The sequence below is a fragment of the Scleropages formosus genome, chromosome 21 (assembly GCF_900964775.1).
Source record: "Scleropages formosus chromosome 21, fSclFor1.1, whole genome shotgun sequence".
Lineage (NCBI taxonomy): Eukaryota > Metazoa > Chordata > Actinopteri > Osteoglossiformes > Osteoglossidae > Scleropages > Scleropages formosus.
In genome coordinates this window covers 8,064,327-8,079,337 of record NC_041826.1, presented here as the reverse complement: position 1 = coordinate 8,079,337, position 15,011 = coordinate 8,064,327, and the positions used below count along the sequence as shown (strand labels likewise).

The window sequence follows — 15,011 nt, the reverse complement described above, 5'->3', positions numbered from 1 at the left end:
CACAGAAGGAGAACGCCGAATCCTTGTGCTGTTTGGTTTGGCGGGCGCTGGGAACTGTAAGGCCTCATACCATTCTCCTGAAAAAGGAGAGTAAAAATAAAAATAATAGCGCTCGCCAACACACTGTAGCTGTAAAGAAACATGTTGTAACTATTGCGATATGTTCTTGATAAATGATGACACTGAAATGGCTTGGACAATGTAAACAATGTGTATGCATAAAAAAAGAGACCTGAAATTTATTAGAATACAAAAAAAATCCATATTCATGACGATGGTAACAACAATGTATGCGTAATCTTTGACACAAATTATTTCTGGCTTTGATGTTGTATTTTTGTTAATTATCAATAAGCAGTTGTCAAATGTAGTGCTGCAGAGGCTGTTTATTCGGCGTAGGGTTCAAGGCGGGGTACACGCTGGGTGGAGACTTTCTGATTATTTTGCTCAGAGATTGTAATTATACTTAGTTTGAATGGCAGCTGAAGATGCAAACACTTCTTCTCATAGGAAACTGAGGACAGTGTTGTCTTGTCAAAATCTTTGTCATCTTATTTAGGAAATCATTTTTTTTTTAACCGTTTTAAAACTTCTGATCTCATTAAGAAGAGCTTAAGTGAAGTGTTCTTTTCCTTTTGGATGGAAAATGCTTTTCTACTGAGTGTTTTTTCCCCAACAGGCCTAGACCAACATTTGTATCTCATCTAGTTTTCAAATCCTCCCTTTTACTCATTTTAAACAAACTTTTTGGGGACACTATGACAACAGTCACCCTGGTGAGTGCGGTGTTTGTAAACAACACTGTTGCAAACACACTTGAGACAGGAAACACTCAGGTGCACTGATTTAAAAAGTCTTTTACTTGTGTAAAGACCCCACTTTCAATGTTTTCACTTTGTTTTTATTCAGCTGTCCACAAACCAGTTTGCCTGACAGTCTGAAAGCTGCACAGCAACTGGTCCCAAAGTGACTTGTTTTCTCTGAAAGTACACAATTGCAACTGGCTTTCTTTAGTGATTTTTAAAGCCCACAATTTTTATGATTGTTTCCCTCATTGAACTGCTTTGTTCCAGTGTGCAAAGTAGTCAAACCCAAGCATTGCACTGGCTGAATGAATGAGAGCAAAGGGACTGGTGTTTTTATACCACCTTTCTGCCACCCATTTTGGAGCTAAAATGACCATGTCTTGGGCAAAAATGCCATTGTACCAGATAATAAATCTGTTGTATGAAAAAAGGGCATATATTTTTCTGAGCTGGGGTAGCTTTTTCATCGAGAAGGGCATTGTTCTATCAAGCCTATATGTGTACTGTATGTAGCCAGTTTTGCTACTTTCAGTGGAAAATTGCACCCAAGTAAATCTTAAGTGACCTCTACTCTTTTACCTTATCAGTTTAAGTTCAGTCTCACAGCTGGCAAGTCTGTTAATGCTGTTTGGAAATAAACCAGACATTACATTATAGGAGCGGATTATCTTATGCATTTGCTTTTTACGGGTGTGGAAAACTTCAGTCTTAATTTACTCTATTTTTTCCACCAGATTCCATACCTATAAACTGGATCTGATTCTAGAAGCTGGTATTGTGGCATACAAATACCAATAACAATAAAATCGTCTAACCAGTGCAGCTTTCCACTTTCACCAGGGAACAATGGTGCTTTTGTGTCCGCTCCAGGCTTCTGCGTGTCGTTGCTGGGGCTTTTAGCATGTGACACAGCCAACGGCCCAATAATCTTGCTTGTGTGAAGCTGAATGCTGAGAGTGACAAAGGAGAAATTTGTCACACCAGAGGCACTGGAAGTAAGGCTGTCAGCAGAGCGCACGTCAAGCCGTCAGGTGGAAGCTCAACCACATCCAGGAGAACACAAACAGGACATCACCGCAAACATAAAGGAATGTATCAGCAAAGCAAGTTTTCGTTCTGCGTTTTTCCATTTCATTTTCTCTCCAGTTATCTACATTATTACTTCTTAGTATATAAATTTGCAGCTGTGAATTCATTATCTGTGATGTTACATCTGAGGGATGTTTAGAAATGACAAAGCTGCTTTTAAAAGGTGTCTAAGCCATCCCTTTTGATAGCTTTCCCCCCCCCATCAAGTTCTACATTTTTAAGAATTGCAATTACAAAAATGGGCAGAACACGGTAAATACTAGGTTGGCATCTTTACAAACAACAGCTGGAAGCATAGTGGTTAGAGCTGCTGCCTTTAGACCCAAATCAGGTTTGAAACCTACCTCCAGGTACAATACCCTTGAGCAAGGTACTTACTCTTCATTGTTCCAATAAAAGTTACCCAGCTGTATAAATGGGGAAATAGTTGTAGGTACCTTAATATTGTAAGTTACTTTGGGGAAAAGCATAAGTCAAACACACAATGAATAAATGTAATTCTTTGCCATACTAGAAACATACTATGGATCTTACATAGTCCTGCTGCAAGTCTTTGTGGTCAGCTATTGGAGACACCAACACTCACTGGCCAAAAAAAAGTCACCATGCATTTCCCATGTTACACATAAGAATGAGAGCGTGACAAGTTCCACCTCTGTGTTTTCCTTCAATGTCACAACAACTGGTAACTGAACATGCATCTCAAGGGAGGTGGTGGATATGGAATGTTTTTCATGCTCTACAGCTGTCAAACACAAAGCAGTGCTGTTTCTGTGGTGAGGAATCCAACAAGAATCTCAATGTAGTTTTACTAGCACTTACAGGCCAAACAGCAAAGGTCACTTCTCTATAGACTACGGTGACCCCTTCACATACTCACAGATTGTAGACTCTTTCCTCCTGAAATAGCCACCACCAAATTCAATTGAAGATGTTAGGGAATAATGAAAATCCACTAATCGCTGCAATAGACAGCCAACACTAAGCATCATAATACAAGAAATACACTGGAAAGTGCTTTGTCCACATCACTACCCCGTATTCACACACAACCATACTTTAGTGCACCTTTAATTTGTCTGATACTTTATTTTAAATGTTTCCTCTGAACAAAGAGCAAAATTATTCATATCCTTGTCATTTTATTTACAACTGGTCTTGCCATATTGGTGAGGAACGTTTAAAACAATTTGCCACACAAGGATCAACACAATTCTTAAATTATCTGTTTTTGCTTCTAAAAGGACCTGTAACAACCTGCAGTACAACAGTCAAACCTGAGCAGCAATGGTCTTTATCCCTTTAACAGCCACATGACTCATCTTTGCATGTTGTCATCACATCTTCCAATGCTGATGTACAGATTCACAATGTTTATGAAATTACCCAGCTTCTCACCACACCTGTAGGAGCTGGTTATAAAATCAGCACCAAGGATGTTCGCCATACATTTTAATATTGACATGCGGCGTTTTCCCCCACATCATAAAAACTCAAAATTCCACTGCTGAAATAATCCTTTCTATTCCAGAAATAAGCATCATGTTCACATCAGCGAGAAACAGTACTAACTTAAATGAAAAATCTGCAGTCTGATGTTTCATTACACCTGCAAATTTACAAGCCTGCCTTTTTTTTTTTTTTTTTTAATGAGTATTGTCCTAAACAATACACAATTTACCATTAACCATTATTTGATTTGGTTATGGCATATGGAAACCTCAAACATAACTTAGAAAAGTGAATATCAGTTGTTCATAAAAATTCAGGATTTATGATTTTGCCTGGACCTCAAACTATTCGGGATTAACAAATCAACCCAAAAGCAAAAAGACCCATGAAAGTAAACTTTGCTTTCAGGAGGTCAACCATCTCCCATAACAGTTCACCGGTATAAGAAAGGAATCAGCTGTAGGTTATGAACAGCAAGATGCAAATTTTTAAAGATCCATTTCTTTTGAAATCTTGTTGTGTCCTGGAACGTCAGAAGAAGCAAAGGAACATAGTGTTTGGGGGGGGGTGGGGTCTGTCAGATGCCGATATCGAACATGGCCGCTCGTCGCAAGCCTTGCATGGTCCACTGCATGCGAGCCCGGCAACGTCCCCTTTATTCCTCCAGGTCCAGCGTGTGCAGCTCCTCTTCCAGCTCATCCAAGTCTTCCCCCGTGAAGAGGTTCTCATCTACAGGTACAGCATCCGTCTCATCGTCCTCGGGCCCAGAGCTATGCTCCCCGTTCTCTTCCACTCCACCGGAGGCTTCACTCAGCTTATTGTCTGCAGGTGGAGAGGAGGCCATAGACGCACACACAGACACCCACAAATAAGAATCAGCATACACCTTTTCTCTTTAGAAGAAGTGCAGTAATAGAGCTACTTTATCCTATTTTGCATTTAGTCAACTATCAAGCCAGATAAGACAGCTTTTAAGATTCATAAGGGTAGTGAACTATGACTAAGAATAAAATAAACAAACAAAAGCAATAAGAATAGTAGTAAGCTAAAAGAAAGTGAATAAATGCAAATGCCATGTTCTAGTCCATGTCGGGTACTGTAGCAGGCTGCCATCTGGCCACACTCCATGAACAGATAAAACACTCACCGTCTGTGCTCGCTGTAGGCTGAGCCTTTGCTGAAAACCTGTCTGCTGATGCCACTGTAATTCCTGCACTGTCCACTTCCTTTGGAACAAACCTGGCCAGATCGATGTCCTGAAACACTGGAGTATCTTCAGCCTGCAGAAGAAGGGGAAAATGAACTCCATACTACTAGAATATTGTTATATTTGAATTTCTGCTATATAAGATAAGGGCAAACAAAAAAAATAGAGGGGGATCAAGCAGAAATCCATTAATTTCTACAAAAGACATGGTCAAATAGGGAAATTAAGAAAGGCAGACATGCATGATTAATTACACTGAACTTCAGTAAATTCCTTCTTTGAATTTCATTTTCAGTTGTCAGCTGTGTGGTGAACAAGCAGAGTATGCAGGCCAAAGGTCACCTCTTCAGTGAGATCATCATCATCATCGTCATCATCGTCGTCGTCAGTGTCGTCGTCAGTGTCGTCGTCGTCAGCCTTTGCGTATTTGGTATCATCGGCTTCCTCGTCGTCATCATTCACCAGCTCAGGTCGGAACTCAAACACTTCACGTCCACTAACCTACAGAACAAAAAGCCACCGTGTTATGTCTGATATGCAGAGTATTTTGACAACGCAAGCAGCAGCCACATTTCAGATTTTCGGGGATTCACCAGCACTGTCGCTGTTTCCATGAGAAGGCTGAGGACACATCCCCATGGGATATTCAAAATCTTTTCTACAGGTGTAAGTTTAATCTTTGAAAACCAGAAAATTTCATTATGAATACTTCATATCCCATTGAAAAAAGTGTAGTGAACAGTTTTCAATTATTTGGTCATGTTGTAAAATTAACTTTGCTTTTTGCAAAGCAAACTTTGTAGATTTTACTTAGGTTAACAACACCTAAAATATCTATTAAGGGTGGATGAAAAATGAGATGCAGCAATGTTTGACAAATACAAATATAATGAAGCTCATGCTGTTTTATATTAGAGTATGTGTAAATCCAATTGTGTGTTATTAACGTCAAGGTCAGCCGCTGCTGCTACTAGGTGGCAGCCACGGACTGAAAATGACAATACTGGTTGAACCAGCAATTTCTACGCCACATTTAATGAACTCAGCAGTGATAATATGTTTATAATTCAGACCGCCTTCTATTACATTCATTTACAGGGCAGCTCAGATTTAACCCACTTTGATCACTTGGGATTCGAACATGATTTACTGTCCCTGCCTTCTGTGCATCTCTTCAGATTGCAAACACTGGGAGAGCATTTGAGCAGCAACATGCAAACCTAACACGCACTGAGCAGGACTGAAGTTTACATCCAAAGAGACAGCTCAGGAACTGTGAAGCAACACCGCTACTGCCCTAAATAGAAAATATGGCGATTGCATCCCCCATCTGAGACCTCATTCCTTGAACAGGTGTCCAGCTGCTATTTAGTAATGCATTGACAACTAGCTTATATTTGGAATATGTGCATTCATAGTATTCATCATAAATTGTCAGCACGTATGCAAAATTCATCTGCTTTTAACTGTTTACATCATTAAACATCTGTAACAAGCAAATTACATTATTTAAGAAGACGGAACTTCCAGTGAACTCTATGTAGTGTTAGCAGCCTACACACCTTATTCACCAAGATGAATTGCACTTTACATCCTTGCAGAATTTTTTAAATGTACATCATCATCATCATAGCTAAGCAGTTAAAAGAAAACAAGTTACCATTTAATTTTTATAAAGAGAATATGTAGAACTAATTACAGCATGGCCAGTGCTGCTCAGTCTAATTAAATGTGTGCAGAGGTAGGTCAACATATTTCAGAGCCACTAAACAGTAGAAAATCGAAGAAATAACATCAGTATTTTAACCTAAAAACTGTACCCTCTCAAACCATATTCAACTGGTGATGCCAAAACTGTTTTCTTGGTACCTGAATGGCTGAGAAACTGTACTAGAAATATTTTACAGACAAAATATTTTTGGAAATAACCCATCCATTAAAACGTATTTACCAGTGATGCAAGTCTTTACATTCCATTTTAAGAGAGTTCTGGTGCCACCCAATGGTGAGAAGAATTAAGACAAACTACAATCATCAGTCACTCGCACTTGTACTAGGAACATCTATTAGAATTTAATGGGACTCGACGTAATTTAAAATGAAATTTTAAAGTTTTTGGTATTATGAACAATCCTTTGGTCCTAGATGTGTTTTAAAGTTTGAGTCAGTATATAAAATGTATAACTACAGGGTGACGTATGCATCTTTACTACAAGTTGTCAGTGGTTCATCTAACACAATATGAAGCGTTTGACAAAACACAGGCAAAGCTAAAAAGCAATGAAGGCTAAACTCACCCCAAGGGATCTTCCAGCTTTGAAATCAGCTTTCTTCCTCTCCATATCCTGCTCTGCTTTTGCAATTTTCTCTTGCCTTTTCCTTTTTTTCCAAGCCAAAAATGTTTCCAGAGTGATACGGGTTACATTTGGACCTAGGGCAGATCGCTGAAGGCAACAAAAAAAAAAAAAAAAAATCTGATTACACAAGAGTTATTTTCAAAGTTTCCTACACTGCATTCTCTAAACTCAGCATCAACCATTTTAATATAATATTCCATAAATATCTGGCCAGACCAACAGCAAACACCGAAACACCAGTCCTGTCAAAGTGCATCGGACTTGTAGTGGCTGTGCAAAGGCAAGCATTTCAAATATCAGCCCAGAGTCTACAAACAGAACATTATGAAGTTAATGTCTGCATAAATTATACCAACTAACAGTTATTAGTACAACACATTTATTCATTTAGCTGACACTTTTCTCCAAAGCGACTTACAACATTAAGGTTACAATTATTTACCCATTTATACAGCTGGGTAATTTTTACTGGACCAATTCAGGATAAGTACCTTGCTCAAGGGTACTACAGCCAGAGGTAAGGCTCAAACCTGCGACCTTTGGGTCCAAAGGCAGTTGTTCTAACCACTACGCTACCAGCTGTCCCCCCACTAGTGAATTACTTTGTCTCCTTCATTTCCACACATATATAAGCAAGGAAATGTAGATGTTCCACTCCTGTTCAGGAAGTAGCCTTCACACCTCAGTCTCTATAAGGTCTTCTAGGGAAATCTTCTCCTCCTCTGCATCCTCTTTCTTTTTGTCCTTCTTCAGCACAAAGCCAGGTGGAAGTGCATGGCGGTACATACAGTTGTCACCTCCGCCCGGGCAGACCCAGAACCAGCCGTACTTGCTGTTCTCAATGGCATCCAGGAAATACTTGCAGACCTACATGATGGCAAAGTTTGATCAGACCTGCCGTGGTGAATCCTCCGATTCCTCCCAGAGTTATTCACAGCCAAAGATTAAAGAGAGAAAGCACCACTGCTTACAATCTGAGTTTTAGCTTTCTTTTTTTCTGTTTCCCCATGTTTTTTGTTCACCACTTCCTCCAACTTCTTCTCATCCCAGTTGTCCATGGTATCTGCGCAAAAGGAAAAACAGCAACTGACAAAGCTTTTTAAAAGATGTGTTTTTTAGACAAACTTAGGGACACACACACAAAAGTTTACATGCATAACACAGGAAAATATCACACCTTTCTCAAGTTCTTCATCTCTGCCATCAACATAGACGCTACGCTTCTCGCACTTTCTCTCCAGAGTCAAATCATGAGAGAACTTGCACTTGTCTCCTTTGGTGCACTGGCCTTGCTTGAAGAATGCACAGAGCACTGACTTTGGGTCCACACCTAGAAAGAGAGACATATATTTTTCTTTTTTCCTTGCTTGGCTGCAAAATGCTCAGAATCCATTTTGAATCTGCTTCTTTTGGAAGACATTTGCTGGGTAAAACACTAGTCCCATTCATACCTTGTTGAACTGTAATTATTGCCCAAGTGCTCAAACAATGTGAAGCAAACCTGGTCACCTAGAGGTGGCCTGAAAGCAACCAGTGTCACATTGCACTTGGAGTGCTACAGATCTCTGCATTCAAACATTTTTAAAATACATCTCTATAGTCTACAACATATTTATTTAGAATCACTACGTTACAGTCACTGGAACATCATCCTAGTAAAGCTACATAGTAATAGATGTTAATGTTTCAAACTGGAACAAAAAACCATACAAACTAGACAGACAAATACAGATTGGTTCTGCTATAACAGTCTGTACTGACCAACGTTACCCACATTATCTGCCACATCACCTTCTGTGCCTAATAATGAGTCAATCTGATATGTCTACAGCTACACAGGCAACAAAGGTCACTGGCAAAATATTGCAGTTAAAGGAATAAGTCTCAATTAAAATGGAAATTTGATAAACAATATGTCTTTATATATTATCATCATGCTGGAGCTGCCTGAGATGGAATACTCTATTCTTGTTCCATGTACCTTTGCTGACTTTCTGAGCAGCAACAACAGGCCGAAAGAGTTCGTTCAGCTCAGACAGCTCCTTCTTCTTGTCAATCTTCTTGTTCTTTTCACTTTCAGCAGCAATCTAGGACAAATATCACACAAGCACCAGGGTAATCAGGTATGGTGAAACAAACACTTGATACATTTATCAGAATTTTAATGTAAAACAGCAGCAAAACGTCTTACAACTACGATTTTGGGTGGCAACAGCGTGGAGAGCAAGGCGAAACATCACGCTAAGGTATTTAGAGGATGTAAAATATATACACATTTATTCTATTATACAGAAGAGAAGTTAAACTCAGAGGTACAAAAATGGATTTTAAACCAGGTGAACAGCTTCAGACACAAGAGTTTTGAAGCACCACTTGTCCAACACCACAATTCTGATGGAACAGATCATTCAAGGATCAAAACAAGACAAAAAAAAAAAAAATCACTAAAGAAGTGATATTGAACAACAAGAGTGTGTACTAACCACAGCACATGGTGTTGGACTAACTTGTGTATCTTCCAGGTGAACAGGAGAAAAATGGGTTGGAAGGAAATGCTTAGAGAACCTAGAACAGTTAGAAGGATTCAGCAGTTCTGAGGGACAAATGGATTTTATTCCACCACGATGGAGGCAAAACCTAGAACTGGTGCATTTCGATTTCGCACCCTCGCGAGCGGAATATCCTGAGTTCGGTTCTCCTCTCCCGCTGCAGTACTTTCGGTGAGCAAAAATTACTCCGAGTCACTATGGTAAGGACAGCCTGCTGTAGAAACGGGACAGAGGCTGGACATGACTTGGGGCGGCAGGGGGGTGTGTCGCACCTGTCGGGCGCTCTGCTGGCCGTACTTGACCTGGTGTGTAACCGTCTTGATGAACTTCTGCTGTCGGGCTCCTTTCTTGTTCTTCAGGCCGAACGTCTTGTCCTGGGAGACACACAGTGAGTGAGCAACAGCCTGACACACACACACACACACACACACACACACCATTTGTATCCAAACAACACACAAGACTCCCAAACACAGCAGCACTGTGTGTGCGGCTCGCACTCGTAACTGCCATAATAATAATAATAATAAATGAGTGTTTCACAGACGAGCTAGGCTAGCACTGCAGCTAGTAGCTAGCTGTCTGTGTGTGTAGCATTTTAACAGCGCACGTGCGGACACTTCCTGTTTTCAAAGCACCGGCAACAACAACCGTTATAACAACAACTATTATTAACTAATAATTAAATGGTATGTGTTTTTGACAGGGGGCCGGTCCGGGAGATGAAGGCCTCGCTCGCAGCAGGCGCCGCAGTGAGTCTGAGTGACACAGACAGGACACCGCCGGCATTGCCATTTCACCACGGGGACGGGACGGCGACGGGACGGGTCGGGAATAAGGCGGATCTCAGAAACGGTGAAGCTGTAATAGAAAGAGGACGTTCGCAGTCGCCCGTGCAGGATTCTCTGTGTGGGACGGTATGGTAAATTGTGGTAAATCTGCGGTACAGCGCTGGCTCATGCATGCAAAAAGCACGCCGCCCACCCCCGTCCGTCTCCGCCAGCCCAGCGGCCCGAGCCCAGCGCTCCTCACCTCGATGATCTTCTCCTTCTTCTTCTCCTGGGTCTTCTTGCTGCCCGCGGCCGCTTGCGCTTGTTTCTTCGGGGGCATGGCGACGCAGATCCGCTGCCGTTACACACACCGAGTCCCGCTCCGGAGCAGCTCCCTCAGGCCTCGCGCGCGAGCGTGTGGCGGAGTGCCGCGGTGCACTCTGGGTAGGGCCGCTAAGAGAGCGCGTGGTCGCCACGGCCGCGCAGGCGGCGGAAGTAGGAAACGCACTTTTTTTTTTTTTTTTTTTTTTTTTTTTTTTTTATTTTAGGCGATTATCGTATTAAAATACACACACGCACACAGACACGCACACGCGCGCACGCACACACACGTGTGCCTATTAAAATAACCTGTGTAAAACAATACTAATTACTGCAATGACGACGATTATGGCTATCGCGATTATTTACAACTCTGTTAATAAAATTCATGTCTTCATCCCCTTTTTAAACATTAATTCAAAACCCTTTCTGCAAAAATGTATTTTTTATATCTGTCGGATATTGCATGTTCAAAATTGAAATAAAAACAAGGATGGGATCCGATTTGGTACATAGACACCTTTTTTTTGCAGCTTTTAAGCGAGCTGAGATGTAGCGTATTGCTGCTGCGTTCCCCTTCCCTCCTTTTTTTTCCCCTCCCAGTTCAGTTGTGACCAGTTTATTAAATTCTCAAGGTCCCCCCACCCCACCGATAGTCAGAGTGTCCCCCGAGGCCTGAACAGAGGCCCACACCTCCTCTGATGGGCACACTGTGAGCCACCTGCTGCTTTTTACACTGCAGGCTTCACTGGGCAAAGTGACACATGGAGGAAAGTTCCGGGCTGCAGTGTTTACCTGGCTCCTCTTGAGGCCCGGTGTGGGCCCGTATGCCCACCGGCATCGCCGCGAGTCCCAGCTGTCTCCCCCGGGGAGCACAGAGCAGCCTGCGATCCTTGTTCCTCTTCACCGCACATGGCACAGCAGGGCCTGGACAGCAATCTCCGCCGAAGGGTAGCCTACATGACAATTTACCAGTGTACCCTTGGGCTTTCATAACTGATTAATGAACCTTTTCCAGCTTCCTGTCTATCTATCAACTTTTGAGGGACGGGTACATCTACGACTCATAAATACCAAGACATGTTTGAATTCTGCAGGTAGTCATTGTTTAGTATACTTCGAAACTGTTGACGTGATCCTTTTACAGTCATTTTCCTGCAGAAACCGTCCGTGGAAGAGTACGCTCCGTCGTGAATGAAGACCAAGCAGTTAGGGGTTCATCGGTGAAAGGGATTTTGACCAGCACCTTCTCCATCTCCATCTAACAATACCAGCGCCTTCCCTGCAGGGTAAACAGACAGAAGCTGCCAATGCTTCTTCTGGTTACTGATGCTATGGGCCTGTTTGAGAATTAATGTTTGCAGAGTGCAGGTGGTAATCTCCCAGGAAAATTTTCCTTCCTGAAATTCAAAGTGGGCATTATAAGTAAAGAATGGTTTAAAACCAGCCCTGTGGCCTTTATAAGTAATGTTGCAATTATACGGCTAGGTGTACCGAGAATAGCAAAGCTGAGAAAATAATCAAAATTCAGCTCGTTGTTCCATGGCCACATCATTCCCCGAATGACATCATGAATCTTACATCCAGCTCACATATTAAAATGGAAATGGATGTAATTTAAAAAAATTATTTATGTAATGACCATTGCATTTCTTTTGCTCGGCTGAAAATAACCCAGACGAGCTTATTGTGTGTACCTTGCCATTATCCCATCCCTACTGCTGAATATTAGGTGAGTTTAAAATATTTGTTCAGAGTATTGCACAGAAGGAATGAATGCATCAGGTATTTTGCACACAGAATTTACTTTTACCTTCTAAAGCTGTTTCACAGATTCAGAATTTCGATATGAAAGTGTAGCATTAGACTTTAACAGAGCCCTGAAACTCACTGAAAGTTCACACTGAAAATGACATCCTGTAGTATGAAATATATGAGTAATTTCACTCCATGATGAAGACTGAAGATAATCTACATATACATACTAAATCTCTTGATCTCGTAAAGTTGCTTTTGATTGTTTTTCAGAGGCATCCTTGAGCCACAGGAAAAAACACCTGATACTCAAGTGTGCTGACATACAGGTAAATTCTAGAATAAAATGCAAAATTTTTTACACAGTACAAAGTACTGTATCCAAAGACAGTAAATTATGCCCTTTAGCTGCACAGCTATAGGTGACAGGCGCAGAGATAAATGGGTCTGCACAGAAATGAACTCATATATAATATGAGTCTATAATTCTGGTATTACTCAGTTCATATGTTGTCAAATAAAGAGCAGCTATAAAAAACAATTTTGGTTGTTCTTTTTGTTCTGGCCTTCTTTTTCATTTCACATGAGATTTTATAGATAGGCAGTAAATATGAGTGAAGGTGCTCGAGCTGGAATTTGCAGAGTGAAAGCTGAGTTTTAGGCCAAAAGAATGGCCTTCTAAAGTGCTGGGATTAATCATGGTGTGACAGTAGGACACATTAAATCAATTGCTTGAACTACGCTCATAAGTGAAATGGAGCCCAGCCAAGGGTTTTAACTGCGTAGCCAGCAGAGGACAGTGTGTGTCAACACTTGCTCTAAAAATCCCAGCCTTATTCAGCGGCGACGACTCTATTAAATAAAATATTCTGAAATTGGGGTTTTCATATTACTATAATAAAGAAGGAACTGCCTGCTAAAATGTGTCACTAATCCTCTGAGCTAACTGCTATTATCGACAAATAAAATAAATTTCTCTTTTAAGGATTACAGACAAGATGAAATTTTCACTGTAGAACGCTTAAATCCTTTCACATTCATCCATCCTGAAGTCATGATGCATAGATTTTATATTACCTGAACACCCTGTACAAATCATCATTACTGCATGAAAAGATTTCATTTTTTTTAAGAGGACTTTGCCTTATGCCTGAGGTAAACAAGCTGCCTTTGCCTGTATATCACTGAACATCACAGTAAACAATAGCTTCCCCTGAGTGAGTGAAGAAAACCTTATCTGGGTTTCTTAAATCATTTACTATCTACACACACATATCCTGCAGCAACAACATTCTTTAAGTTAATGGGACACCAGCAATGTCTAAATGTGCTGCAGAGTGACTTCATCCATTTAGTTTTACCACAGCTTTTAAAACACAATAGGGTAAGTAAATTAAAGAGCTATTTAATTTACAATTTTTTGTTTAAAAAGTTTAACTCTGCTTAAATATGAAATAATTTGATATTTGGTTTTGGACTTTTTTTTTTCTGATGATACCATTCTCTGCAGCTGCTTCAGCTACTTGGAAAAGCCGCGAGCAATTCCCGTTCTTTAAAAGTGTGTTATTCTGTGCGTGATTTTATACACGAGCCTGGGGTACTGCAGATAAACTTCACAACATGGTATTTTACGTCCGCTTCCGATTAATAAATGTATAAGGTATCGCTTGCCTGACTTAGGTAGGCTGTGGAATAATTTATACGCTTAGAAAAAAACAGTCAGTCTTTGTAAGAAATATAGAACAAAGTTTCTGAAATGAAGTTTCTGAAATGAACAATTGCAAGTTGCTGTAATGAAGGCTGCTGATGGGAAACCCAATTAAGATTCATCAGTGTGAGTTTATTCAAAGTATTGCATTTTTTTCAATTTATCACAGTAATTAAGATGAAGCCTATGAATCATCCCTGCTCTGAATTGTTGTTTGCTTGTGCTGGCTATTGCCTGGGAGCAAATGATGTAGCTTTTCATGCCGATTAAGGTAATTCAGTGACTCATGTCAAATATTGCCTTTGGGGAAATATGTAGTGAAATTCTTATGAATGGTTGTGTTTTGACAACTTCAGTGTATTGCTATGAGTCTGAAGAGCAAAAGAGTGCATTTGAATAATCTCTGGCAATAGAATTTCCCCTGGGGCAAATCTTGCTGTATTTATTTTGAATTTGTGAACAATCCTTGTCGCCATTCAAAGCATACGCTCGCATCACATCAATACGCTTTTAAAAGGCCTGATCAGGCTACCTGTGTGTGTGTGTGTGTTTGGAAATGATTTTCATTTAGACTCCATTAGAAGGTCAAACAAGGCAGCAACACAAAAAAGAATCGAGCCCTGCTCCGTGGTGTCGCCGCTCGACTCGATGCGAAACGAAACGCCTAGAGAATAGTCCCTTCTTCCGGTGCTGCAGTGCACTTACATATTTCTTAAATTCCATCAAGGTAAAAAACAGAGTTACTATTTTATAAAAGACACACTAATCAATCAAATAAAAAAATGGACCTGAAATTGACCTTCTGAATAATGTCTCTGCTGAGGTGATAAGATCAGTGAGGAATGCAGAAGACCTATTAAGTAGGGGCGATGTGTGATGGGCGGAAACCAGCGGTTCTGCGTGCCTTACCCTACTGGGAGTGCTCCCGGATTAGGAGCCGTGCAGAACTCGACCCAGAACCGAACCTGCTTTTACTTCACCACCAGCTGTGGACACC

General features: G+C 40.8%; 1 protein-coding gene across 1 annotated transcript; it reads right to left on the bottom strand.

The window, feature by feature from the left end:
• Nucleotides 1-2,936: 2,936 nt before the first annotated feature.
• Nucleotides 2,937-10,697, bottom strand: zc3h15 (zinc finger CCCH-type containing 15). Its single transcript, XM_018728879.2, has 10 exons — nt 10,493-10,697; nt 9,733-9,834; nt 8,893-8,998; nt 8,089-8,241; nt 7,883-7,974; nt 7,593-7,778; nt 6,852-6,998; nt 4,897-5,055; nt 4,495-4,627; nt 2,937-4,169 (listed from the first exon to the last, which is right to left on the bottom strand). The coding sequence occupies exons 1-10, from the start codon at nt 10,568-10,570 to the stop codon at nt 4,003-4,005; spliced, it is 1,323 nt and encodes a 440-aa protein (XP_018584395.1). The 5' UTR covers nt 10,571-10,697; the 3' UTR covers nt 2,937-4,002.
• Between the last annotated feature and the right edge of the window lie 4,314 nt (nt 10,698-15,011).